At 39.9% G+C, this 25971-nt stretch overlaps 1 protein-coding gene across 3 annotated transcripts in view; it reads left to right on the forward strand.

Moving 5' to 3' along the window:
• Positions 1-25971, forward strand: part of EGFLAM (EGF like, fibronectin type III and laminin G domains) — a 190202-nt gene that overhangs the window by 116263 nt on the left and 47968 nt on the right. For all 3 annotated transcript variants that reach the window (XM_060091647.1, XM_060091650.1, XM_060091651.1), the window contains 4 exons: positions 22364-22479; positions 23075-23393; positions 24059-24159; positions 25421-25521. In XM_060091647.1, the coding sequence (XP_059947630.1) occupies positions 22364-22479; positions 23075-23393; positions 24059-24159; positions 25421-25521 (637 nt within the window). The remainder of the gene's footprint in view (positions 1-22363; positions 22480-23074; positions 23394-24058; positions 24160-25420; positions 25522-25971) is intronic.

A 25971-nucleotide genomic window follows, 5' to 3' on the forward strand; every position in this document is an offset into this window, starting at 1 on the left:
GGGTGTGGGAACTGAGAGGTGGGTTGGCAAAGACTCCACAGTGAGGTCACACTGGGCATGGCTGGGAAGAATCGAGTGGGATTTCTCCAAAGGGACAGTGGAATAGGAACAGGAGAATCCAGGCAGAAGGATTTCTGGGTTGAGTGATGAGGGAGATCTTCAAGGGTATGAAGGAGGCCAAAAGATACAAGCGTGCGGAGGGAGAAAGTAGAACCTCCCCTGCACCCCGTGTTGGGTAATGTAAAGCCACCTTCATTAGCGTGTTGCTCTCCTGCCCCCTCCTTGTTTACAGGATAAAGGCCACACTCCCTAGCCCAACGTTCAGTATCTTCCATGGTCTAGCCCCAGCCAACCTCTCTCCCTTACCGCTCTTGACTTCATAGCATGAGGCCTCCATCCCGGCAGATGGATCCCAGCTACACCCACTGTGCCCAGGAGGCTGCCTGCTCTGTCAGTTCCTTCTCCTCCCTTGCTCAGCAGATTCTAGGTGGTATCTTCTCAAGGTGTAGGTTTCAAAACCCTGCAGAAATTCTTCCCTTAGAAAGCGACCCATGGCAATTCCACTGGATAATTCCATTCAGTGAATTCTCAGCATTGGCATTTCATGAGTTTCTCTCTGATGAAGAAAGGTTTGTGAGGCTTCAGTGCTTGGAAACTCTCAGGGCACCCCGGCTCCTCCTCGACTCTCTGTGTCTTGGTTTAATCAATCTGCCACAATGTCTACTGCAAATGAGAACAGATTACTCTTGTTTTCATTCATTTTGAAAAGGTTTCTTAGGCACCACTAATCTCATGGCCCAGAGAGAGGCTGGCTTGCTTCTGTCACAGGCTCTTATGGAGTTGTCGATTAATTGTTGGGCAGGATTGCGGGTTGGACTGCCTCCCCTGATTTAAGACTGGTTCTGCTCCCATGACAATATTCACAAGGTAGGAGCTGTTTTCATCATGATGGGACCTCCCCAGCTTAGTTATCACCAACAATCTTGTCCACAATATGGCTATCTTCTGGGGCCATGCAAGCTTTGGGAATGTGAGTTTACTCAAGACATTGGAATGTATTTTTTTCTTCCGGTTTTATTGAGATATAATTGACATACACACTGTGTAAGTTTAAGGTGTGAGGCATAATGATTTGCCTCACATACCTCATGAAAAGATTATCACAATAAGTTTAGTGAACATCTATTATCTCATACAGACACAAAATATAAATTTAAAAAAATAGAAAAAAGTTTCTTTGTCTTGAGAACTCAGGACTTAACTCTCTTACTAACTTTCATATATGACATCCAACAGTGTTCATTAGATTTATCATGTTGTCCATCACATCCCTCGTACTTATTTATCTTTTAACTGGAAGTTTGTACGCTTTGACTGCCTTTATCCAGGTCCCCCTCCCTCAGTCCCCACCTCTTATAACACAATTCTGATCTCTTTTTCTATGAGTTTGTTTGCTTGTTTGTGTTTGAAGTGTAATTGACCTACAACACTATGTTAGTTCCTCACACACCATAGTGATTTGACACATCTAGTTATGATGTGTCACCATACAAAAATGTTACCTGACCTAGAAGGTATTATGCTAAATGGAATACGTCAGACAGAGAAAAACAGTTACTGTCTGACTTCACTTACATGCGGAATCTAAAAATCAAAAACAAACAAACAGACATAACAAAACAGAGTTGTAGATACAGAGAACACACAGGTGGTTGCCAGAGGGGAGGGGGAGCGGGGGGCAAAGAAATAGGTAAGAGAGGTTAAGAGGTACAAACGTCCATTTGCAAAATACATGAGTCACAGGTATGAGATGTACAGTGAATGTATTTTTAAGTAATTTGTATTTCACCCATGCACAATACCACTTTGAGGAAATTTACGTACATACACACACACACTGTCTCACACACACACACACTGTCTCACACACACTCATTCACACACACTGACACACACTGACACACACACACTGTCTCACACACACTCATTCACACACACACTGACACACTGACACACTCACACTCACACACCTTAATTAAAAAGAAATATGATAAGATGATCAGAAACCAGATAGAGATAGGTAACATAATTGTATGAGATGAGACAGTTAAGTCCTGGATGTCACTAAACGCCAAACTTCTTATTAGCAAAGACAAGAAAGAAATCAAGGTCTTATAGAACTCTCAATGTCTGACCAAAGGATGCAAACTAGTTTTTCAGTGAAAATATTTTTTTTTTCTGGATACAGTTACAGGAAGAAATTACGGAAGAAATCATTATATGAAGAATATTGAACATTATAATGAATACTGACTGTAATGGTGTTTTTAATAGTGGTTTAATGATGAGGAAATTTTTTTTGCATGGCTCGATTTGGACTGATCCTCCTAAAAAATTGCATTGTTGAGTAATGGCCTGTCTATGGGAATGATCAAAATTGACAGAAAGAAAAACCTTCGAAAATTAGATGCAGGGATAATATGTCCCTTAGAATTATTCAGTAAATTCCTTGATTATATATATATATATATATATATATATATATATATATATATATATATATTTTTTTTTTTTTTTTTTTTTTTTTTTTTTTTTTTGCGGTACTCGGGCCTCTCACTGTCTTGGCCTCTCCCGTTGTGGAGCACGGGCTCCGGACGCGCAGGCTCAGCAGCCATGGCTCACGGGCCCAGCCGCTCCGCGGCATGTGGGATCTTCCCAGACCTGGGCACGAACCCGTGTCCCCTGCATCGGCAGGCGGACTCTCAACCACTGCGCCACGAGGGAAGCCCTGATTATATTTTGAAGACCAACACCTAACATACATTTTGCTATTGAATACCAGAGATTTTTTTTTTGCAGTACACAGGCCTCTCACTGCTGTGGCCTCTCCCGTTGCGGAGCACAGGCTCTGGACGCGCAGGCTCAGCGGCCATGGCTCACGGGCCCAGCCGCTCCGCAGCATGTGTGATCTTCCCAGACCAGGGCACGAACCCGTGTCCCCTGCATCGGCAGGCAGACTCTCAACCACTGCGCTACCAGGGAAGCCCAGAGATTTTTCTTTTAAACTGGAGTTCAAAAGGATATTTCAAAAGTATCTTAATTCTTTTTCTTTCGTTTATTATTTTTGTATGGTGGTAAAATATACATAACGTAAAACTGACCATTTTCACCATCTATAGTGTACAGTTTGGTGGCATTAAGTTCATTTACAATGTTCACAACTGTCACCATCATCTACCCCCCTGAACTTTTCCCATCACCCCAGACAGAAACTCTGTCCATTAAGCAATGTAATAATTCTCCATTCCTTCCTCTCCCCAGCTCCTGGTCCAAATTATTTTGTCTTTTTTTATTGAGGTATAGTTGCCATACAATATTATATAAGTTTCAGGTATACAACATAGTGATTCACAATTTTCAAAGGTTATGTTCCATTTATAGTTATTATAAAATATTGGCTATATTCCTTGGGTTGTACAATATATCTGTGTAGCTTATTTATTTTATACATAATAGTTTGTACCTCTTAACCCCCTACCTCTGTCTTGCTCCTCACCCCTTTCCTCTCCTTACTAGAGAAAGACAAATACTGTATGATATCATTTATATGTGTAATCTAAAAAATAAAACCAACTAGTGAATATAACAAAAAAGAAATAGACTTACAGACATAGAGAACAAACTAGTGGTTATCAAAAGTATCTTAATTCTTTTTAGTTCAGACACACTCTCTCTGAAGATAGTAGAACTTCCGTTGCCTTCCTAATTTGTCTTTACTAAACCAGAAACAATCTGTATAAATCACCTCCTGTACTATGTATTTCAGCATCAAGTATTTCTTTACTTGACCAACTGCTTGTCTACACAGAAATCACCATCTTGATTCCTGAAGTTTTTCTTTATCCTGTCGAAATTTTGCCAGTTTATGTCTAGGTGCAGATCTTATTTCAGTGGAAATATTAGCCCTTTCAAAATATATTCTCCTGCTTTTGTTCCAGCTCAGACAAGTTATATTTTTATATATATTTTTTATTTGTTTGTTTGTTTGTTTGTTTTGTGGTACACGGGCCTCTCACTGTTGTGGCTTCTCCCGTTGTGGAGCACAGGCTCCCGACGCGCAGGCTCAGCAGCCATGGCTCACGGGCCCAGCCACTCTGCGGCATGTGGGATCCTCCCGGACCGGGGCACGAACCCGTGTCCCCTGCATCAGCAGGCGGACTCCCAACCACTGCACCACCAGGGAAACCCCTATTTTATGTTTTTGATTCTCATTTCTGTTCCCATTATTCTGGTAAATACCAAAGAAACACCCATAATCCCTCAGTTTGGATCTTGTGCTCTATATCCACATCCATATCTATTATTTTCTTTCATATATTTTTTAATCTCTTTGACATTTTTCTCAGCATTCTGGGATAATTCCTCAGGTTCATCTCCAAATCACTGGTTCAAGTTTCTCCAGTATCAGTTTTGTTCCTTATTATCTTAGGTGTGGATTTTCAATCTCCTAATAAAATTCAGTCTTTGTTACATTGCTTTCTTTTTATTATGGATAGTTTCAAGCAGAGTGAAAAATATCAGGAATCCTTTGGATCCATGACTTCCCTGGTGGTCCACTGGCTAAGACTCTGTGCTCCCAATGCAGGTTCGATCCCTGCTCAGGGAACTAGATCCCACATGCATGCTGCAACTAAAGATTCCACATGCTGTAACTAATGATCCCTCCAGCCGCAATGAAGATCCCGAGTGCCACAACTCAGGGCACTGGCAAAGCTTTCTTGCCGAATCTTAACAGTTGCCGTATTTTCTTCAGTGTTACCAAACAAACAAAAATTACAGATATTGGGGCAGCCCCTGTGTACCCCTCCCCACACCATTCTTCTCCCTTCTTTCTGAGAGGTATTTGTATTTAGAGTTTATGATTTCCCTACATTTTAATCATTATATGTAACATGTATATATATATATATATATATATATATACATACAATATAAAACAATGTGGTGTTGTTTTGATTGTTTTTACATTTCTTATAAATGCAATGACATGGCAAGTATCCTTCTGTGACTGATTTTATTCCACTGCATTATGTTTTTGCAAATTAAATTGTAAAGTTCTACTTCATGCAGTGTCACTGCTGTATAGTGACACTGGTGTATAAATATATCATAGTTTATCCATCAATTATTTTGATGTTGGACATTTAAATTGTTCCAATTTTTTGCCATTACATTGTTGCAATGAACAATCTCATATGTTTCCCTGAGTATGTGCTTACAAATGGAATTGCTAGGTTGTAGTGCATGCATATCTTCAGCTCCATCGCCTTTGAGAAATTTGTTCCTCAAAGTGATTGTAGCTATCTTCACTCCCCCTGGAAGTGTGTTCAAAACTCTTCTTGCTGTATGTCCTTGCTGACACTTGGTATTAGTCAGACTTTTACACATGGTTAGTCTGATGGATATAAAATATGTCATTATTGCTTTGATTTGCATTTCTCTATTGTTAGTGAAGTTAAACATAATTTTATAACTATTAGTCATCTTATGACTTTTTATATGTTTTGCCTATTTTTATTGGAATAAACATGTACTTAATTATATATATAGTGTACATTTACATATAAATAAATATTAATAAGCATTAATATATGTAGAGTTAAATTCTTATCCTTAGCCAATAATGTGTTGCAAATATCTTCTAGTCTGTGGCTTATCCTTCACTTCACTGATGATATCACTTATGATATCAAGTATTGAATAAAAGTATATTTTAATGTAGTTAAATATCTCAATTTTCTTTATAATTTATGCTTTCTGTATTTTTTTTAGAAACTACTTCCTTTCCCCAAGTTCATTAAGCAAAATCTTCTGTTTTATTCTAAAATTTTGAAAATTCTGCTTTTCATATTTAGAATCTTAATGTATCTAGGATTTAGTTTTAGGCATGGAGAAGTAGGAGACTAATTTAATATTTTTTCCCATACAGACAACCACTTGCCCCAGCACCAATTATTGAATTATTCATCTTTTCTCCTGTTGATTTGCAACAGCATCTTTCTGATGTATCAGATCTCCATACATCTGTGAATCTGTTCCCGAGTTCTACAGTCTATTTCTTTATCAGTACCACACTGACTTCCCTGGTGGTCCAGTGGTTAAGACTCCATGCTTCCACTGCAGGGTACATGGGTTCCATCCCTGGTCATGGAACTATGATCCTGCATGCCACACAGTGTGGCCAAATAAATAAAATAAAATAAAATAGGATACCACACTGTCTTAGTTTCTACAACTTTATAAAGTCATGATATCTGGTAGGTAATTCTACTGCACTTTGTTCTTCAAAATTGTCTGTTCTTGACCCTTTGCTCTTCAATATAAGTTTTAGAATCAGTTTTCCAATATGGTGAAAAACCTGAAGGGATTTTAAAAATCAGACTTATGTTGAATTTTAAAAATTAGAATTATATTAAATTTATAAATAATTTTTGAAGAATTAGTATCTCTGTGATATAGAATCATCCACTTCATGGCTATATCTCATCTGTTCATTTGGATATTTTTCAAAGGCTTTTAATAGACTTTTCACATTTTTTTCGTAAAAGTCCTTCATAGCTTTTGTTAGATTTATTCCCAAGGCTCTTATATTTAGAAGTCTGTTTTACATTTTTGGAATCTGTGGAATTTTCTTTTCTTTTTCTGTAGTTACAATTTTCTTTTCATGCACTTTTCCCATGTACTTTTTTTTAAATTAATTAATTTATTTATTTTTGGCTGTGTTGGGTCTTTGTTTCTGTGCGAGGGCTCTCTCCAGTTGCGGCCAGCGGGGGCCACTCTTTATCGCGGTGCATGGGCCTCTCACTATTGTGACCTCTCTTGTTGCAGAACACAAGCTCCAGATGCGCAAGCTCAGTAATTGTGGCTCACAGGCCCAGTTGCTCCACAGCATGTGGGATCCTCCCAGACCAGGGCTCGAACCCGTGTCCCCTGCATTGGCAATCAGATTCTCAACCACTGTGCCACCAGGGAAGCCCCCCCACCATGTACTTTTGAAAAGAATATGCATCCTCTTATTTTGGTGTCTAGGGTTTTATATATGTCCTTTTGATCAAGCTTTTTAATATCATTGTTCAAATCTTCTATATTATCAGCTTGATCTAACAATTACTGAGAGAGATATGTTAAAATTTTCCATTGTATCTCCCTGCACCTCTCTCAATTTTTTTATTGATATATATATGAGGTTGTAATATTAGATATGTACACATTTTGTATTCCTGATGGTTTCTTTACTCATTACTAAGTAAGAATTATTGTAATTAATAATACTTCATTTTTCCCTTAAAGTCTATATTGTCCAATAATAATGTAGATCCACGAGCTTTCTTTTAGCTATTGCTTGAAACATCTATTACTTTTTTTTTTTAAACATTTGATCTCTCTGTGTCTTATGTTTTAAGTACTTTTGGGAAACAACCTAATGCTTAACTTTTAAAATTCCAGTCTGACAAGCACTGTCTTTTAACTGGTGAGTTTATTACATTAATAGTTATTATAATTGTTGACATTTTTTTATATCTACCATCTTATTTTGTACTATTTACTCTGCTTTTTCCATTTTCTTGGAGAGGGCATCTTTATCTTTGCTCCTTTCCTGTCTTCTGTAGAATTGACTGTATTTTCTTTTTTTTTTTTTATTACATTTTTTTATTTTTTTTATTTTACAAATTTAATCAGTTATACATATACATATGTTCCCATATCCCCTCCCTTTTGAATCTCCCTCCCACCCTCCCTATCCCACCCCTCCAGGCGGTCACAAAGAACCGAGCTGATCTCCCTGTGCTATGCGGCTGCTTCCCACTAGCTATCTACCTTACGTTTGGTAGTGTATATATGTCCATGCCGCTCTTTCACTTTGTCACAGCTTACCCTTCCCCCTCCCCATAGCCTCAAGTCCATGCTCTAGTAGGTCTGTGTCTTTATTCCTGTTTTACCCCTATGTTCTTCATGACATTTTTTTCTTAAATTCCATATATATGTGTCAGCATACAGTATTTGTCTTTCTCTTTCTGACTTACTTCACTCTGTATGACAGACTCTAGGTCCATCCACCTCATTACAAATAGCTCAATTTCATTTCTTTTTATGGCTGAGTAATATTCCATTGTATATATGTGCCACATCTTCTTTATCCATTCATCCGATGATGGACACTTAGGTTGTTTCCATCACCGGGCTATTGTAAATAGGGCTGCTATGAACATTTTGGTACATGTCTCTTTTTGAATTATGGTTTTCTCAGGGTATATGCCCAGTAGTGGGATTGCTGGGTCATATGGTAGTTCTATTTGTAGTTTTTTAAGGAACCTCCATACCGTTCTCCATAGTGGCTGTACCAATTCACATTCCCACCAGCAGTGCAAGAGTGTTCCCTTTTTTCCACACCCTCTCCAGCATTTATTGTTTCTAGATTTTTTGATGATGGCCATTCTGACTGGTGTGAGATGATATCTCATTGTAGTTTTGATTTGCATTTCTCTAATGAGTAAAGATGTTGAGCATCCTTTCATGTGTTTGTTGGCTGTCTGTATATCTTCTGTGGAGAAATGTCTATTTAGGTCTTCTGCCCATTTTTGGATTGGGTTGTTTGGTTTTTTGCTATTGAGCTGCATGAGCTGCTTATAAATTTTGGAGATTAATCCTTTGTCAGTTGCTTCATTTGCAAATATTTTCTCCCATTCTGAGGGTTGTCATTTCGTCTTGTTTATGGTTTCCTTTGCTGTGCAAAAGCTTTGAAGTTTCATTAGGTCCCATGTGTTTATTTTTGTCTTTATTTCCATTTCTCTAGGAGGTGGGTCAAAAAGGATCTCGCTGTGATTTATGTCATAGAGTGTTCTGCCTATGTTTTCCTCTAGGAGTTTGATAGTGTCTGGCCTTACATTTAGGTCTTTAATCCATTTTGAGCTAATTTTTGTGTATGGTGTTAGGGAGTGATCTAATCTCATACTTTTACATGTCCCTGTCCAGTTTTCCCAGCACCACTTATTGAAGAGACTGTCCTTTCTCCACTGTACATTCCTGCCTCCTTTATCAAAGGTAAGGTGACCATATGTCCGTTGGTTTATCTCTGGGCTTTCTATCCTGTTCCATTGCTCTATCTTTCTGTTTTTGTGCCAGTACCATACTGTCTTGATTACTGTAGCTTTGTAGTATAGTCTGAAGACAGGGAGCCTGATTCCTCCAGCTCCGTTTTTCGTTCTCAAGATTGCTTTGGCTATTCGGGGTCTTTTGTGTTTCCATACAAATTGTGAAATTTTTTGTTCTAGTTCTGTGAAAAATGCCATTGGTAGTTTGATAGGTATTGCATTGAATCTGTAGATTGCTTTGGGTAGTAGAGTCATTTTCACAATGTTGATTCTTCCAATCCAAGAACATGGTACATCTCTCCATCTATTTGTATCATCTTTAATTTCTTTCATCAGTGTCTTATAATTTTCTGCATACAGGTCTTTTGTCTCCTTAGGTAGGTTTATTCCTAGATATTTTATTCTTTTTGTTGCAATGGTAAATGGGAGTGTTTCCTTGATTTCACTTTCAGATTTTTCATCATTAGTATATAGGAATGCCAGAGATTTCTGTGCATTAATTTTGTATCCTGAAACTTTACCAAATTCATTGATTAGCTCTAGTAGTTTTCTGGTAGCATCTTTAGGATTCTCTATGTATAGTATCATGTCATCTGCAAACAGTGACAGCTTTACTTCTTCTTTTCCCATTTGGATTCCTTTTATTTCCTTTTCTTCTCTGATTGCTGTGGCTAAAACTTCCAAAACTATGTTGAATAAGAGTGGTGAGAGTGGGCAACCTTGTCTTGTTCCTGATCTTAGTGGAAATGGTTTCAGTTTTTCACCATTGAGGACGATGCTGGCTGTGGGTTTGTCATATATGGCCTTTATTATGTTGAGGAAAGTTCCCTCTATGCCTACTTTCTGCAGGGTTTTTATCATAAATGGGTGTTGAATTTTGTCAAAAGCTTTCTCTGCATCTATTGAGATGATCATATGGTTTTTCTCCTTCAATTTGTTAATATGGTGTATCACATTGATTGATTTGCGTATATTGAAGAATCCTTGCATTCCTGGAATAAAGCCCATTTGATCATGGTGTATGATCCTTTTAATGTGCTGTTGAATTCTGTTTGCTAGTATTTTGTTGAGGATTTTTGCATCTATGTTCATCAGTGATATTGGCCTGTAGTTTTCTTTCTTTGTGACATCCTTGTCTGGTTTTGGTATCAAGGTGATGGTGGCCTCATAGAATGAGTTTGGGAGTGTTCCTCCCTCTGCTATATTTTGGAAGAGTTTGAGAAGGATCGGTGTTAGCTCTTCTCTAAATGCTTGATAGAATTCGCCTGTGAAGCCATCTGGTCCTGGGCTTTTGTTTGTTGGAAGATTTTTAATCACAGTTTCAATTTCAGTGCTTGTGATTGGTCTGTTCATATTTTCTATTTCTTCCTGATTCAGTCTTGGCAGGTTGTGCATTTCTAAGAATTTGTCCATTTCTTCCAGGTTGTCCATTTTATTGGCATAGAGTTGCTTATAGTAATCTCTCATGATCTTTTGTATTTCTGCAGTGTCAGTTGTTACTTCTCCTTTTTCATTTCTAATTCTATTGATTTGAGTCTTCTCCCTTTTTTTCTTGATGAGTCTGGCTAATGGTTTATCAATTTTGTTTATCTTCTCAAAGAACCAGCTTTTAGTTTTATTGATCTTTGCTATCGTTTCCTTCATTTCTTTTTCATTTATTTCTGATCTGATTTTTATGATTTCTTTCCTTCTGCTAACTTTGGGATGTTTTTGTTCTTCTTTCTCTAATTGCTTTAGGTGCAAGGTTAGGTTGTTTATTCGAGATATTTCCTGTTTCTTAAGGTGGGATTGTAGTGCCATAAACTTCCCTCTCAGAACTGCTTTTGCTGCATCCCATAGGTTTTGGGTCGTCGTGTCTCCATTGTCATTTGTTTCTAGGTATTTTTTAATTTCCTCTTTGATTTCTTCAGTGATCACTTCGTTATTAAGTAGTGTATTGTTTAGCCTCCATGTGTTTGTATGTTTTACAGCTCTTTTCCTGTAATTGATATCTAGTCTCATAGCATTGTGGTCGGAAAAGATACTTGATACAATTTCAATTTTCTTAAATTTACCAAGGCTTGATTTGTGACCCAAGATATGATCTATCCTGGAGAATGTTCCATGAGCACTTGAGAAAAATGTGTATTCTGTTGTTTTTGGATGGAATGTCCTATAAATATCAATTAAGTCCATCTTGTTTAATGTATCATTTAAAGCTTGTGTTTCCTTATTTATTTTCATTTTGGATGACCTGTCCATTGGTGAAAGTGGGGTGTTAAAGTCCCCTACTATGATTGTGTTACTGTCGATTTCTCCTTTTATGGCTGTTAATATTTCCCTTATGTATTGAGGTGCTCCTATGTTTGGTGCATAAATATTTACAATTGTTATATCTTCTTCTTGGATTGATCCCTTGATCATTATGTAGTGTCCTTCTTTGTCTCTTCTAGTAGTCTTTATTTTAAAGTCTATTTTGTCTGATATGAGAATTGCTACTCCAGCTTTCTTTTGGTTTCCATTTGCATGGAATATCTTTTTCCATCCCCTTACTTTCAGTCTGTATGTGTCTCTAGGTCTGAAGTGGGTCTCTTGTAGACAGCATATATATGGGTCTTGTTTTTGTATCCATTCAGCCACTCTGTGTCTTTTGGTGGGAGCATTTAGTCCATTTACAATTAAGGTAATTATTGATATGTATGTTCCTATTCCCATTTTCTTAATTGTTTTGGGTTCGTTATTGTAGTTCTTTTCCTTCTGTTGTGTTTCTTGCCTAGAGAAGTTCCTTTAGCATTTGTTGTAAAGCTGGTTTGGTGGTGCTGAACTCTCTCAGCTTTTGCTTGTCTGTAAACATTTTAATTTCTCCATCAAATCTGAATGAGATCCTTGCTGGGTAGAGTAATCTTGGTTGCAGGTTTTTCTCCTTCATCACTTTAATTATGTCCTGCCACTCCCTTCTGGCTTGTAGAGTTTCTGCTGAGAGGTCAGCTGTTATCCTGATGGGGATTCCCTTGTGTGTTATTTGTTGTTTTTGCCTTGCTGCTTTTAATATGATTTCTTTGTGTTTAATTTTTGACAGTTTGATTAATATGTGTCTTGGTGTATTTCTCCTTGGATTTATTCTGTATGGGACTCTCTGTGCCTCCTGGACTTGATTAACTATTTCCTTTCCCATATTAGGGAAGTTTTCAACTATAATCTCTTCAAATATTTTCTCAGTCCCTTTCTTTTTCTCTTCTTCTTCTGGAACCCCTATAATTCGAACGTTGGTGCGTTTAATGTTGTCCCAGAGGTCTCTGAGACTGTCCTCTGTTCTTTCCATTCTTTTTTCTTTATTTTGCTGTGCAGCAGTTATTTCCACTATTTTATCTTCCACCTCACTTATCCGTTCTTCTGCCTCTGTTATTCTGCTATTGATCCCATCTAGAGTATTTTTTATTTCATTTATTGTGTTTTTAATCGATGCTTGATTCGTCTTTAGTTCTTCTAGGTCCTTGTTAACTCTTTCTTGCATTTTGTCTATTCTATTTCCAAGATTTTGCATCATCTTTACCATCATTATTCTGAATTCTTTTTCAGATAGACTGCCTATTACCTCTTCATTTGTTAGATCTGGTGGGTTTTTATCTTGCTCCTTCTCCTGCTGTGTGTTTTTCTGTTTTCTCATTTTGCTTATGTTACTGTGTTTGGGGTCTCCTTTTTGCAGGCTGCAGGTTCGTAGTTCCCGTTGTTTTTGGTGTCTGTCCCCAGTGGCTAAGGTTGGTTTAGTGGGTTGTGTAGGTTTCTTGGTGGAGGGGACTACTGCCTGTGTTCTGGTGGATGAGGCTGGATCTTGTCTTTCTGGTGGGCAGGTCCACGTCTGGTGGTGTGTTTTGGGGGTGTTTGCAGACTTTTTATGATTTGAGGCAGCCTCTCAGCTAATGGGTGGCGTTGTGTTCCTGTCTTGCTAGTTGTTTGGCATAGGGTGTCCAGCACTGTAGCTTGCTGGTCGTTGAGTGAAGCTGGGTGCTGGTGTTGAGATGGAGATCTCTGGAAGATTTTTGCCGTTTGATATTATGTGGAGCTGGGAGGTCTCTTGTGGACCAGTGTCCTGAAGTTCGCTCTCCCACCTCAGAGGCACAGCACTGACTCCTGGCTCCTCAATTTGGGATGATTTGTTGTCTATTCATGTATTCCACATATGCAGGGTACATGAAGTTGATTGTGGAGCTTTAATCCGCTGCTTCTGAGGCTGCTGGGAGAGGTTTCCCTTTCTCTTCTTTGTTCTCACAGCTCCTGGGTCTCAGCTTTGGATTTGGCTCCGCCTCTGCGTGTAGGTCGCTGGAGGGCGTCTGTTCTTCGCTCAGACAGGACAGGGTTAAAGGAGCAGCCTCTTCGGGGACTCTGGCTCACTCAGGCCGGGCGGGAGGGAGGGGCACGGAGTGCGGGGCGAGCCTTTTGGGAGGTCTGGGGTCTTCTGCCAGCGTTCAGTAGGTGTTCTGTAGGAGTTGTTCCACGTGTAGCTGTATTTCTGGTGTATCTGTGGGGAGGAAGGTGATCTCCGCGTCTTACTCTTCCGCCATCTTACCCGGAAGTCTGACTGTATTTTCTTAGTCCCCTTTCCTCTCCATTGGGATGAAATTATATATTCTTTTATTTACTACCCATAAATTGTTAACTTTCAAACTTTTATGGTCTAAAGCTAATAAACATCTATTACCCTCTTCACAAACAATAAAAGGACCGTAGCAGCTTTGATCCAAATCAATTCCTTCTTGTCTTACATGTTACTTTTCAGCATTTTTGTCACACTTTGTTTAATAGGTACAAGTTTAGGCTTTTTATTTATTTATTTTTATAGTAATGCTTGTTTAGATTTATCCATACAGTTTCTCTGCCCACTGCCCTTTGCATCTTACTCTTTCCTTCTTCCTGAAGTATACTTCTCAGTAAATCCTTGAAGGTCTGTTAGGGACAAACTCTCTCAGGCTTTGCGATCATGTTTTTGTTTCACTCTCACTGCTGAACAATCATGTAATCAAACACAGAATTTCGTGATGGTAATTATTTTCTCCTAGCACCTTTTCTCAGAGGAGAGAAGAGGGATGATAGGGTGTAAGTGTCTTTGGTTTAAACCATTTGCCAATCAGAATACCTACAAGAGAACTGAACCACAGTTGGTGCTCCACTCTGAAGCCACTTTAAGGAGCACAGAAAATCCACAGAGACACTGGAGCTCACTCTCACAATAGCATCAGTCATCTTGCCCTGCAGTTGTAGGTACATGTGTCTTCCTCCTCACTGGATTGTGAGCGACTGGCGAGCTGCATCTCCTCTCTCTTTCTCATCTCAGTCTCTCTATTCTACCTCCTGATTCCCAAGTGCAAGATCTGAACCAAGCCCTGTCCTGTACAATACTAAGCCAATTGTAGATCACACCAAATACATCTTTTTTTGTTTGCTGCCCCCCAATCTCTCCTACATGATCCATCCTTTACTCTCTGCTTTTCTAGATCATTCCCATCAGCATGCAACCATGTATTCCACACTCACAGAAAAGACTTCCTAGATCCCACAACCCTTCCATCTACCATTTCATTTCTCTGCTTTCCTTCAGGCTACAGTTATTGTGTTGTCTACATTAACGATTACTACTTTTTTCCCAACCTCCTATTAACTCTTCAACTCACTCCAATGTGCTTCCAATCCCACCACTCATGTAAAGAGAGCCAATGACCTCCATATTTCCAAACACAAATTCATCCCATGAACATAGAACATGCCATTAAATTTCTTAAAGTAATGTTTAAATGATGAATGTTTTTATACATCTGACCATTTTCTTAGGACAAATTCCTAGTAGTAGAATCAGAAAATCAAATAACTCAAACACTTAGTATATACTGTCAAATTATCTTGCAGAAAGAGAAAAAGAGGGGTGGGGTGGAGAGAGAGTAAACTCTCACTTTTTAAGCCCTGTTATCTTCCTGACACTATGGACAGTAGTTTTCTGTTATTAATAGTTACCTGAGAATTACTACTAAACTCCCAGTGAAAATGACTGATTAGACACTTACAGCATTGCCAATGACCAGATTAAAGCTAGGGTCTTTCAACAAACATTTTTTTTTGCATTTGTCATGTGCAGAGCACCTTGTAAGAAGATTTAGCTCTTATAGAGAACATTCAGTCATTCACCCACTCTCTTATCTAAGTAATACGCACTGAGGGCCTGCTGTATACAAAACCCTGCCAGCCACTATTTCAGCTGTTTAGAACTATTTTACTTGCCTATCTAAATTGTACACTGCCCACTCCACCTCAAGTCCTGAGTATCCCCACAGAATGTTGTCAACAAATTAGTATTCATTATTCTCTGAAGTTACAAAGAGTCCACACCTGAAATTTTCAGCACACCATGATGAAAACATGGCCATAGGTTGTCCTGCTGTGTTCACAGCCACCTCTTGCGTTATGCTTTGCCTATGTATCTCCTCCATCAGCAGGTAGTAGAGAAGCAGGTACCTAACACTTTGGTTTCTGGCCATCTGCTTAGCTTTCCACAGCCCCATTATCTTTAGAAAGGGAGACTCCAAGGGAGAAGGCTATAGCAGGTTGTGCTTGGTTGACTGGTTTGTGTTCTTTAAAAGACAACACTCCACAGGGGTTGTGCAGTTGATGCTTCCCCTGTGTGTGCAGGCATAAAGATCATAAAGGTAAAGGAGTCAGGGAAGTTTTGAGGTGGGGGCTCTAGAAGTCATTTTGTGCCTGGGGTGCCATTCTTGGGCTGTTGTCAAGTAAGGGTTTCATGAAGCATGATGAATGGAAAAGAGCAAACATATCTGCCTATAGCTGGTTCTCTAGAGCCATTCTCTCCCAACCATCCCACCCCTACCACCACAGAAACGTATCCTAGGATGATTTAGTTTCACTCAGGTGGAAAGAAAAGAACCAGACAGATTATCTGTGGGAAAGGGAGGAGCAAAGGAAACCATTCAGCATTCTTGCAGAGCCTCTGAGTCCCTGTTGCTAAGGCTGATGTTGGGGTTTTGAGGATACTCAACTAATAACACTTCTTCTCTTTGTCCATTTTCTGAACCAACTGAGAAATAAGACAACAAACTCAGATGATAAAGAATCAAATGCCATCCTCATCCTTGTTTATGATAAAGGCTAGATCAGAGAACATAGTTTACTCTAAGGCACAAGCTCCCTTTTGCAAACTCCCTTTTGCCCAATCCAGGCCATGGAACCCACTTGAGGGAAAGTTTGGGTTTACAGAGAGATCACGCCTGCCCAGGTCACTGCTTTCCACTTGTCGAGGTAGAGAGGGAAGGTGGGAGAGACCAAATTTGCCCCAAATTCCTCCTCCCTCCCCCAGGTCCTTTGATAGATTAGCTTCACTCAGTTCAGAAATATGGACCAAATGCTTCTACTCAGCATCTAGTTTCTGTCTCTACCTCTGTAGGGAGACGAAAATGTTGGACGAGCATTCAACAGTATTTCAGGAAGCTCTTCTCATGATTGCAGCTTCAGGAGTGAAGAATAAGTGCTCCTCTCTCATCATTGCTAAGAGCTGTTAAGAGACCCAAATACAACCTGGTCCTTATGAATGAAGATGAATTCTGATAAATGATAACTCACATCTTCTGGGAGGCTTATATTATTGAACACAAAGTTACAATCCCCAAGGCGTGTAACTTCCATGCTGAACTAACTCCTTTTTTCATCCACATAAGTGAAATTCCCTAGTTGTTTCTTTTTCAAACTTCACTTGGAGTAACAGATGCTTGCAATGTGTCTGAATTAAAAGTGTAAACTTTAGGGTCGCAGAATGTTAGTGCCAGCAGGTCATCAAATCCGGTTCAGTTCCTTGTTTTATTAGAAAACATGAGAACCGGTGAGATTAAATGACTCATTCAAGGTCACACAGTCATTTGTGTCCATCTCTCTCCCAATTTTTGGTTTCCATGACTAGGGGTATTTCCAACTCTACCACGATACATCAGAGAAACTTACTGTTTATAGAAAACCGGTGATGCCTCAATAAAACCAAGCATACAGGTTTTTTTTTTTAAATAAAAGTCATCCTGTAATATAGTAATAGAAATTTGTCCTTTCTGTATTAATTTTTCTTGTAGTGGAATAACCCTTGAACTTGTTTTGTATTCAGTTAATGGTTTGACTATTCTGGTTCTAAATAAATGACTCCTTTTTAATGTTCTCTTTTCCTAATTTACAAAGTGTCAAGTAGAGAGAGATGAGTTATGCACTTTAATTATAATAACCCCAGGCTACTGGGAGAATTCTTATCAGTGGCTTGGACTGTACATTCTGTGCTCACTTAGAAACAGCATTGGTAAAATCTTCAGGAAAGCCATGGATTTGAGATCTGAGGTGGTGGGGTCATCAGGAAACAAGAGTGGGGAACTTCATTCCAGATGTCTTCACACCATACTGTGTCTGGTCCTCTCTCTGCTCATTTCCTTCCTGTTAAAAATGGGAAATGACAATTAGCCTGGATAATTATGAGAAACAGGAAGAGATGCTGCAAAGAGTATTGGAGTGCAGCATCAGGAGTCCAGAATTCTAGACCAGCTCTGCCACTGAACTGTCTCTGTGGGCTAGTCGCATGGTCTCTCTGAGCCTCGGTTTACTCCTCTGTAAAATGGACTTGTGCTAGCTGATCACCAAGGCCTTTCTACAAAAGTCAAGATGTCTTTGACTCTAAGTCCTTCTAATTCCATATTCTTATCCTATCCTTATCTCATACCCTTTGTTTCCCCAAACTGAGCAGTAACCTCGGGCTTCAAAGAGATAGGTTATATGCAGTATCAAACAGAAGCAATGATTATAAGACCCAAAGAACCTTATTCATTGAACAATATATGTCTTATTTTATTTGTCAAAATGAGCAGAGAAGGTAGAGTCATTTCCATTCTCATCATGGTACCATTTCATAGCCGAAGCAATTCATTTGTGGTCCTTTCCTCTAAGAGTTTCCTTCAAGGTAGACTTCCTAGGGTGGGTTAAAGGACAGGACGAGAACTCAGTTACCCACACTCCAACCCCTGGTTCTTCTATACCCTTCTGGCTAAAGTATATTAGATACTCGGTGTCAAAACATGTGTATGTTATTTTGCGTATTGAACTAAGGGTCATATGGTTTGGTTCTGGTCCTGAATTTTCCACTAATGAGATGCATGACCTTGGTTTTAAGTCACTTCTCTTCTGTGGCCTGAGTTTCCACATTTATGAAATGAGACTTTTGGACTGGATGGTGTTTAAGTCCTCTTCCAGCTCTAAATTTCTTGCTCTGAGTTGGGGAAAGAGACAGGGATGGTGGCAGTTTGGGGAGAATGTCTTTGGATTTGGGGACAAAGTCTCACCATACAAGGATTTGTCCCCAATATTCCACCACTTAAACAGGCCTGCCCAGCTGGGCCAGGACAGGACAAAGTCCCACCATAGTGCAGCACTGTGGTAGTATCTCCCGTGCCTGGTGGAAGCCTTGGCTGTTGGTGAGCATGTGAAGTATTAGTTAAATGGAGGATGGGGAGGCATATCAAGAAGTCTAAAATATGGTTCCTGCCCTCAGGGGTTCACAATTGAGTTGAGAAACACAAGGGCAACATTCCGAGACCAGGAGTCCAGAAGATGTAAAAACCATCTTAAATATCCATTGAGTTCAATAAATTGTGGAAGCTTATTCTGAGCTCATGATTAGGGACATATATTCGTGGGTGGATGGCACCATCCAGGAGGAGTTGGAAGAATGTCCTACAGGCCTTGGCTGCTCCATCTTTTCTGGAGTCACCATTTTTTTTCCAGAAGAGTCTGTTGTTCTCTTTTTAAAATATCACTTGATTTTGGTCTTTGGATGATACACATTCAGCTCTATCTCCACAGAATGCGTGCAGCTGGAAGGATGGGTAGACTATGTATAAGGACACACAAGAGGGAAAAGGAAGGTGATGTGGACAAGAGCATTAACCAAAGTCTTGGGGTAGGAAAACACAAGACGTGTTCACAGGTCAACTGTTAAACCAGTTTGGCCATTAAGACTTTGGAAGAGGGGAAAAAAAGAGTCAAAACCATGATTTGGAGTCCGATTATAAGTGGCATGATGTAATCAAAAAAGAGACCAAGGATAAATCTAGTGCTGCTGTTTATTGTCTGTGTGCCTTTGAGCAAGTTATTTAATCTTTTTCAGTTTATACCTTCACATGGTAAAATGGGAGTAGTAATACCAATTTCACAGGATTTTATGAGAATTAATAGAAACAATCTATGAAAAGCTCTTGGTACAGTAAAAATGAGCAATAAATGTTAATTTTCTAAATCCCAGGCTCTTCCTCTCTCCACAGTGATTTCTTCTCCTACAGGCACTGGGAAAGCAGCAACCAGACAAACTTGGTTTTGAGTTAGGCTTGGCCAGTTACAAAGGCTTTCATCTTGATCAAACGACTTAACTTCCCTGACTTCAGTTTCTTATCTACCAGATGAAATTTACTACACTTACCTTTCAGGATTATTGTAAGGTTTAGAAATGTATGATATGAAGCAAACAACAGTACCTGTCAGTAGGAGAGAGGCAGTGGGTTTCAATAAATAGTGGTGATAGGAGAAGGGAGGGAAAAGAGGAGTTGTGATCATTGGGATTCTCGACCAAGGAGCATGGACATCTATCTTGTTGGCAGTTGAGGTCTTTGAAGATTTTTTTTCCAGATAGAGTATTATAAGATGAAATGCAGAGAACCTTGACATGATGAGAATAGTACAAGAATGGCTAGAATGTGCAGGGAAGCTGTTTTCAAGGGCCTCTGGCTTTTTGTGTGAAGACATCTGGCACACAGCTGTGATGGCTGGATGCAGGTGGCTTAAGAGAATTTTCATCCAGGTATAAATCTGACATCAACAGGCTTGGATTTTCAGCTGACATGTGGGCTATTTTAAATAAAACTGGGGAATTGGTGTGGAGGTGGTGAGAACACCTCCACCAAGATGTGCCTGATACCTGAGAACAGGACCTTCTCTGATGCCTTTGGATCACCTGCCGACCACGTCTCCCTCTTCCTGGTGCAGGAGGAGATATCCAGTCAGCAGCGTGCCCACTGAACAGGCATCCCACACTCCCTTTCTGACATTTCCTTTAGTTTCGTGTTCAATCTGCTTGCTCTTTGCTTAGAAGAGGGTGAGTTTGCTTTTGTGAGAAAGGTGTTTGGCTTAGCTTATTCTGAAAGCAGAATTGTCTTTAAGTTCAATTTATGTTTTTAATGTCATTTTTTTCTTTTTTTAACTAATCATTCAATAACTAATGGGCATCAATGACCTACAAAAGTCAGTTGCTGTTGCCAGAGTTGTTACAGCCGTAAAGCCTGGTGTCTGGTTGTGACTGGATTAGAGAAGACAGCTGGTACCTGTGCCTACCCAAAGCCACCAGGAGGAAATGGGGGCGCTATGGAGCAGCACTTTGAAAGACTCTCAGATCCTGTGGGTAGGGCTTCCTGTGTCTAGCCTAAGTCAGGACTTCTGTGGATCAGTAGACTTTGTGGATGACAACTGAATAAAATTGTTCATCTGACCATCCCCAAAGAACAATACCCTGTATTGTCCCCTATGAGTTTTTCTCAGCCCACCTTCCAGTTCTGAAAGATCCTGTTGTCCTGCTAAGAGGTTTGGAAATGGTTGACCTCCAAGATGCCACCCAGGGACACTTTTTTTTTTTCTGGGTGTGGGAGTGTTTGCTCTAGTATAATGTCTCTTTCTTATTTTGAAGAACTTTTAATGAAATATCTCATACATCAAAAGTATATATATATATATATATATATATATATATATATATATATATATATATATATATATACTTTTATATATATGTGATATTACTTTTATGTTTTTATATAATATATAAAAATAATATGAACACTTATGGGTACCCAGCATCTATCTTAAGAAATAGAATATTATAGAGTACTATCAAAGGCCCCTGTGTGTCACACCTCATTCATATCCCTCTTCTAACCTTTCCCATGTATTTTTGGTCCTTGCCTTACTTTTCTTAAGAGTTTGAATATAGTTGGCCATCCATATTGATCCGTGGTTGGTTGAATCCGTGGATGCAGAATCCGCAGATACCAAGGACCGACTGTACTCTGCCATGTTATATAAGGAACTTGATCATGTGGAGATTTTGGTATCTGAGGGGGTCCTGCACCAAAACCACCCCTCAGATGCCAAGGGAAGAGGGACAACTGTATATATATATATACTTAAATAATATATAGTTTTTCTTCCTGTTGACTTTTATATAAATGGCATCAAACTGGATATGCTCCTGTGCAACTTGCATTTTTTGCATGAAATCTTGTGAGATTAAACCATGTTGATTCATTAAATATCCATTTATTCATTTCCTGTGTTACATAGTATCCCATTCCATAGATATACTATAATTCATTTATCCATTATCTGTTGATAGATTTTTGGGGTATTACTTGATATTATAAAAATAGCAAAGTTGGGTTTTTTTACAATTACAAATTCTGATGCTATGAATGTGTTATGCACATGTCTCTGCACATGTGGAAAAGTTTCTCCAGATTTTGTAAGTTGGGGTGACATTGCTGCATCAAAAGGTATGAACATATTCTACTTCATTAAATATTTCTAAGTGTTTTGCAAAGGGGATGTACCGGTTTACACACCTAACATCAGAGTGTGAGTCTGCACTGATCCCATCCTTGGTAATATTTTTTATTGCCCAACTTCTGTATTTGCCAGTCTTGTCAGTATAAAATGGCAGCAGCTCTTTCTGGTTTTAACAGGCATTTCCTTGTTTTATTTTATTCTTTTTGTGGTACGCAGGCCTCTCACTGTTGTGGCCTCTCCCGTTGTGGAGCACAGGCTCCAGACACGCAGGCCCAGTGGCCATGGCTCACGGGCCCAGCCGCTTCGCGGCATGTGGGATCTTCCCGGACCGGGGCACGAACCCGTGTCCCCTGCATCGGCAGGCAGACTCTCAACCACTGAGCCACCAGGGAAGCCCTAACAGGCATTTCCTTGATTACTTATGAGATGAAATGTTTTTATATTTTTTGCTCAGTGCTGCTTCCTCTTTTGTGTTCAATTCCTTGTGTATTTCCGATACATCTCCATCCATTCATCACAGCTCTGTATGTGTCTGCATTAGCATAAAAAAGGGAGTGAAGGCACGTGTTGACTGCGGTGTGCTGCTTTTCTCTGTGAAGGCCCCGAGGAATCAGGAAGTGGGAGCTATGGACCCCATTATATAACCGACACAGAAGTCAGCGAGGATGATGACACATATGAAGATGACTTAGATTTGGATATTTCCTTTGAGGAGGTAAAGAAAAGTACTGCTTTAAAACCTGGGTGTTTTTGTTTCCTTGCTGAACAAGGTGATTTAGTCAATGGACCACTAACGTTTTACTTAAAACTTACTTAACTTGGCTCATTTGCTTTTAACACGTTTATTCCCTCTGACGATTAGGCACCAGGTGATCATAAATTAATAGTAACTAAGTACCAACCATGCTGATGTTCTGTAGTCAGCTCCTGCCTGCTGACTTCACAATCTGGCAAAAACATATTTAGATTCCCACCAAGTGAAATTTTATAAATTCAGTTTTTATAAGGAAATGAACAACTCCTTGACAAGGTAAATACATCTTTGTGATATTGTAATAATAATAAATCACATAATATCAGCTTTAGCACTGATTTTCTGAGTAAACAGGAGAAGGTACTTAAAATCCTTGAGCCTCAAGTTCTTTCTCCATAAACTGGAGTCAGTACTATTTGCCCTCTGTACAGCCCAAGGTTTTGGTAAATATCAAAATTGACTATATTTTCAAGTATTAGGCGTCAGCTATAAATAAGGCAGTCTAGTTACTGTGCTCTGTGTTAATCCTGAACTTCTTTTCCTTCTCTGTCTTTAGGTTAAACCGCTTCCTGCTATCAAAGAAGGGAATAAGAAATTTTGGGTGGAATCCAAGATGGCGCCCAGATTGAACCCAATAACCATTTCTAGGCTTGTCCCCGCTACTCCAGCATCTCTCCCCATGACTGAGGTTGCTCCTCAGCCCGCTCCAGTGGAGAGGAAAGGGAAGAATGGTGCAGCTATGATGCCAAGGCTTTTTGACGTGTCTTGTGATGAAATTCTCTGCTCTGCTGGCAGCTTTTGTGTCAATGACTACACCTGGGGGGGCTCTCGATGCCACTGCAACCTGGGCAAAGGTGGTGAGAGCTGCTCAGAAGGTAGGCCCTTGGGGGGTGGCGTGGGGAACATGGTGGTGGGTTGGCCCTACTGGGAGCCAGAGGGCAGGTTTGCATCCACACGTGGTTCCTTCAAGTCCTTTTTCTAAGATAAGCCCCTTCTCCCATGTTTTAGTCACTAAATTAGCTAGTTAGCTACACAGGGCAAATGTGAGGCAACTTCCATTGCTTCTAGTTAGATAGCAGCCCTATTCTTATATCTGCCAAACATGTAGTCCTTTTGGAGCAATTAATAAGTCATCCTGATGGCATCTTAGGGGTGGGTTTACTTTTATCACACCTCTACTAAGAAAATGCAGCAGAAACATGTGTGTGAAGGTTAAGAAGGATAATAATTGAGCCAACTTATATTACACAGATGTTCAGCTAGAAAGCAGGTGTCAGTGGCCTTAAAGCCATTGATTTCTCTTTAGGGTGGCAAGTAACCATCTCCAAAGATCCAGTTTCTCCCTAAGAATTTCAGAAACTCAAAGTCCCCAGGAATGAGAATCCTGGGGGTAAAGAGTAGAGTGAAGAAGACGGTAAGCTAGGTTTAACAGACTGTCAGGGGTTTTTACTTAATAACATCCAGGCAATGGTGTGTACTGATTTTTTGCATTTGAAGTGAGGAAACAGCATGCTTTTATTTTGTCTTTTTCTCTTTTCAGATATCGTTATACAGTATCCTCAGTTCTTTGGCCACTCCTATGTAACCTTTGAACCTCTGAAGAACTCTTACCAGGCATTTCAAATTACTCTTGAATTTAGGGTAAGAAGGATTAATCCTTTGATGAGTGCTTACTGGACACCGTAACACAGCAGTGTGCTACATCAAAGGGAGGAGGAGAGGGGAGAGGAAGCAGGGGGTAAACCCATTCACAGGTTAGTGAGAACGATGGGCACACTTACACACTCAAGGGCGGCAGCAAAGGGAGGGTGGGTTCTGTATGTTACTGAACTATGGAAATGGTTGGCCTGAAGGTTCCCATGAAGAATATTTGGGTCCCACACATGTTGCTCATGTTGACTGAAAAAAAAATGCACAACCTAAAAGTTGAGAGTTATGTTTTATTCAGCAAATTTGCTGAGGACTTAAGCCCAATAGCTCTAAGGGACTGTTCCCCAGGCTAAAGTCCTCAGCAAGTCCACCAAATAAAACATAATTCTCAACTTTTAGGTTGGGCAATTTTTTTTTCGGTCAACACTCATAATAGTGACACTTCTCAGGCCAGGATTTCAGAAGGTATAAATGCATTCTCCAGCCCCAAATTCCTTTTAAAGGAAGCCCAAACAACGTTCATTATTATGACTGTAACTGAACAGATAGAAAAACGACTATATGCAACCCTGGCACACAGTGAGGGCCCAATAGATGCTCTCTGATCTGAATCAGCTGTGGATCAGAATTCATTGCCTTCAGCTTAAAGTGATTCTTTTGGGTATCTCAGATGACAGGAAAAGGTTTGGAGATATGGAAACAAGTCCCCTTCAGGTCACGGTCAAAGTGTTGATGGTCCCAAAGATGATCTGTCCCAGTCTAGGACAGACAACATGGGTGAAAACTAAACAAGTCCATGGGCTGTTTGTATTGCCATGTTCTCCTAATGGAAGGAAAGAAGCAAATTTACATGGGAAATTTAAAAAAAAAAGGAAAAACTAAAATGCTCTTTGGTGAGCATAGAATTTGATGAGCATGAGAGCAGCCCCTGTGTGACTGCGGTCTTTGTGCACATGGTTTCCCAGAGCCTCTGCTGGTGGATCCATGAAGCCAAGTAAAGAGTGGGTCAGGTATGGGGCCACCTTCCTCTCACGTCACTGCAAAATTCCTCAGACACTGTTTATACTGCTGCCCTCTGTTTAATTGAAAGTGAACTGGGACTAGGTACCTGGGAAGTAATTGGAGTCCACATGCTTGTAAATAGGAACACAGTGGAGATGCTCAAGTTTCGTATTCATGAGTGTTTCCAGGTGGCCCTTTATGGAAGAAGAAGTGCTCATTGTTCGTGTGACTTTCATTCCTATAATAACAGGCAGAGGCGGAGGATGGCTTACTGCTCTACTGCGGGGAGAATGAGCACGGGAGGGGGGATTTCATGTCCCTGGCTGTCATCCAGCGCTCACTCCAGTTCAGGTAACTCCTGCCAAAAACCCCTCAGATTTTTAATACTACCCTACGTTATGTTTTCCTTTTTATAGTGTGAACAAAATCTATACACAATGGATCCCTGTAAATAAAGGAACAGTGTGTATAAGATGAGCGTGGACCAGTTTACTAAATCCTGGGGTATCAGGATTGCAGGGTTACCCCTCGAATTTGAGTGTAGAACCTTGTAATCATTTATTCATTCAACAGCAAATGTTTCTGAGCCGCCACAGTGTACCAGGCACTGCTGCAGCGCCTGGGAATGTGGCGGTGAGCCAAAGCGATCGAGTCCTTTCTCTCCTGGAGCTTTGGTGGATGAGATGGGAAGAAGGCTGGGACTTCCTCCTTGTCCCCTGCGGTAGATACGGCTGACAGCGTGGAGCCCAGAGAGGAGCCCATAGCCTCCTAAGGGTTTCCAGAGCCTCAGACCCCATCCTT

The sequence above is a fragment of the Mesoplodon densirostris genome, chromosome 3 (genome assembly GCF_025265405.1).
Source record: "Mesoplodon densirostris isolate mMesDen1 chromosome 3, mMesDen1 primary haplotype, whole genome shotgun sequence".
NCBI lineage: Eukaryota > Metazoa > Chordata > Mammalia > Artiodactyla > Ziphiidae > Mesoplodon > Mesoplodon densirostris.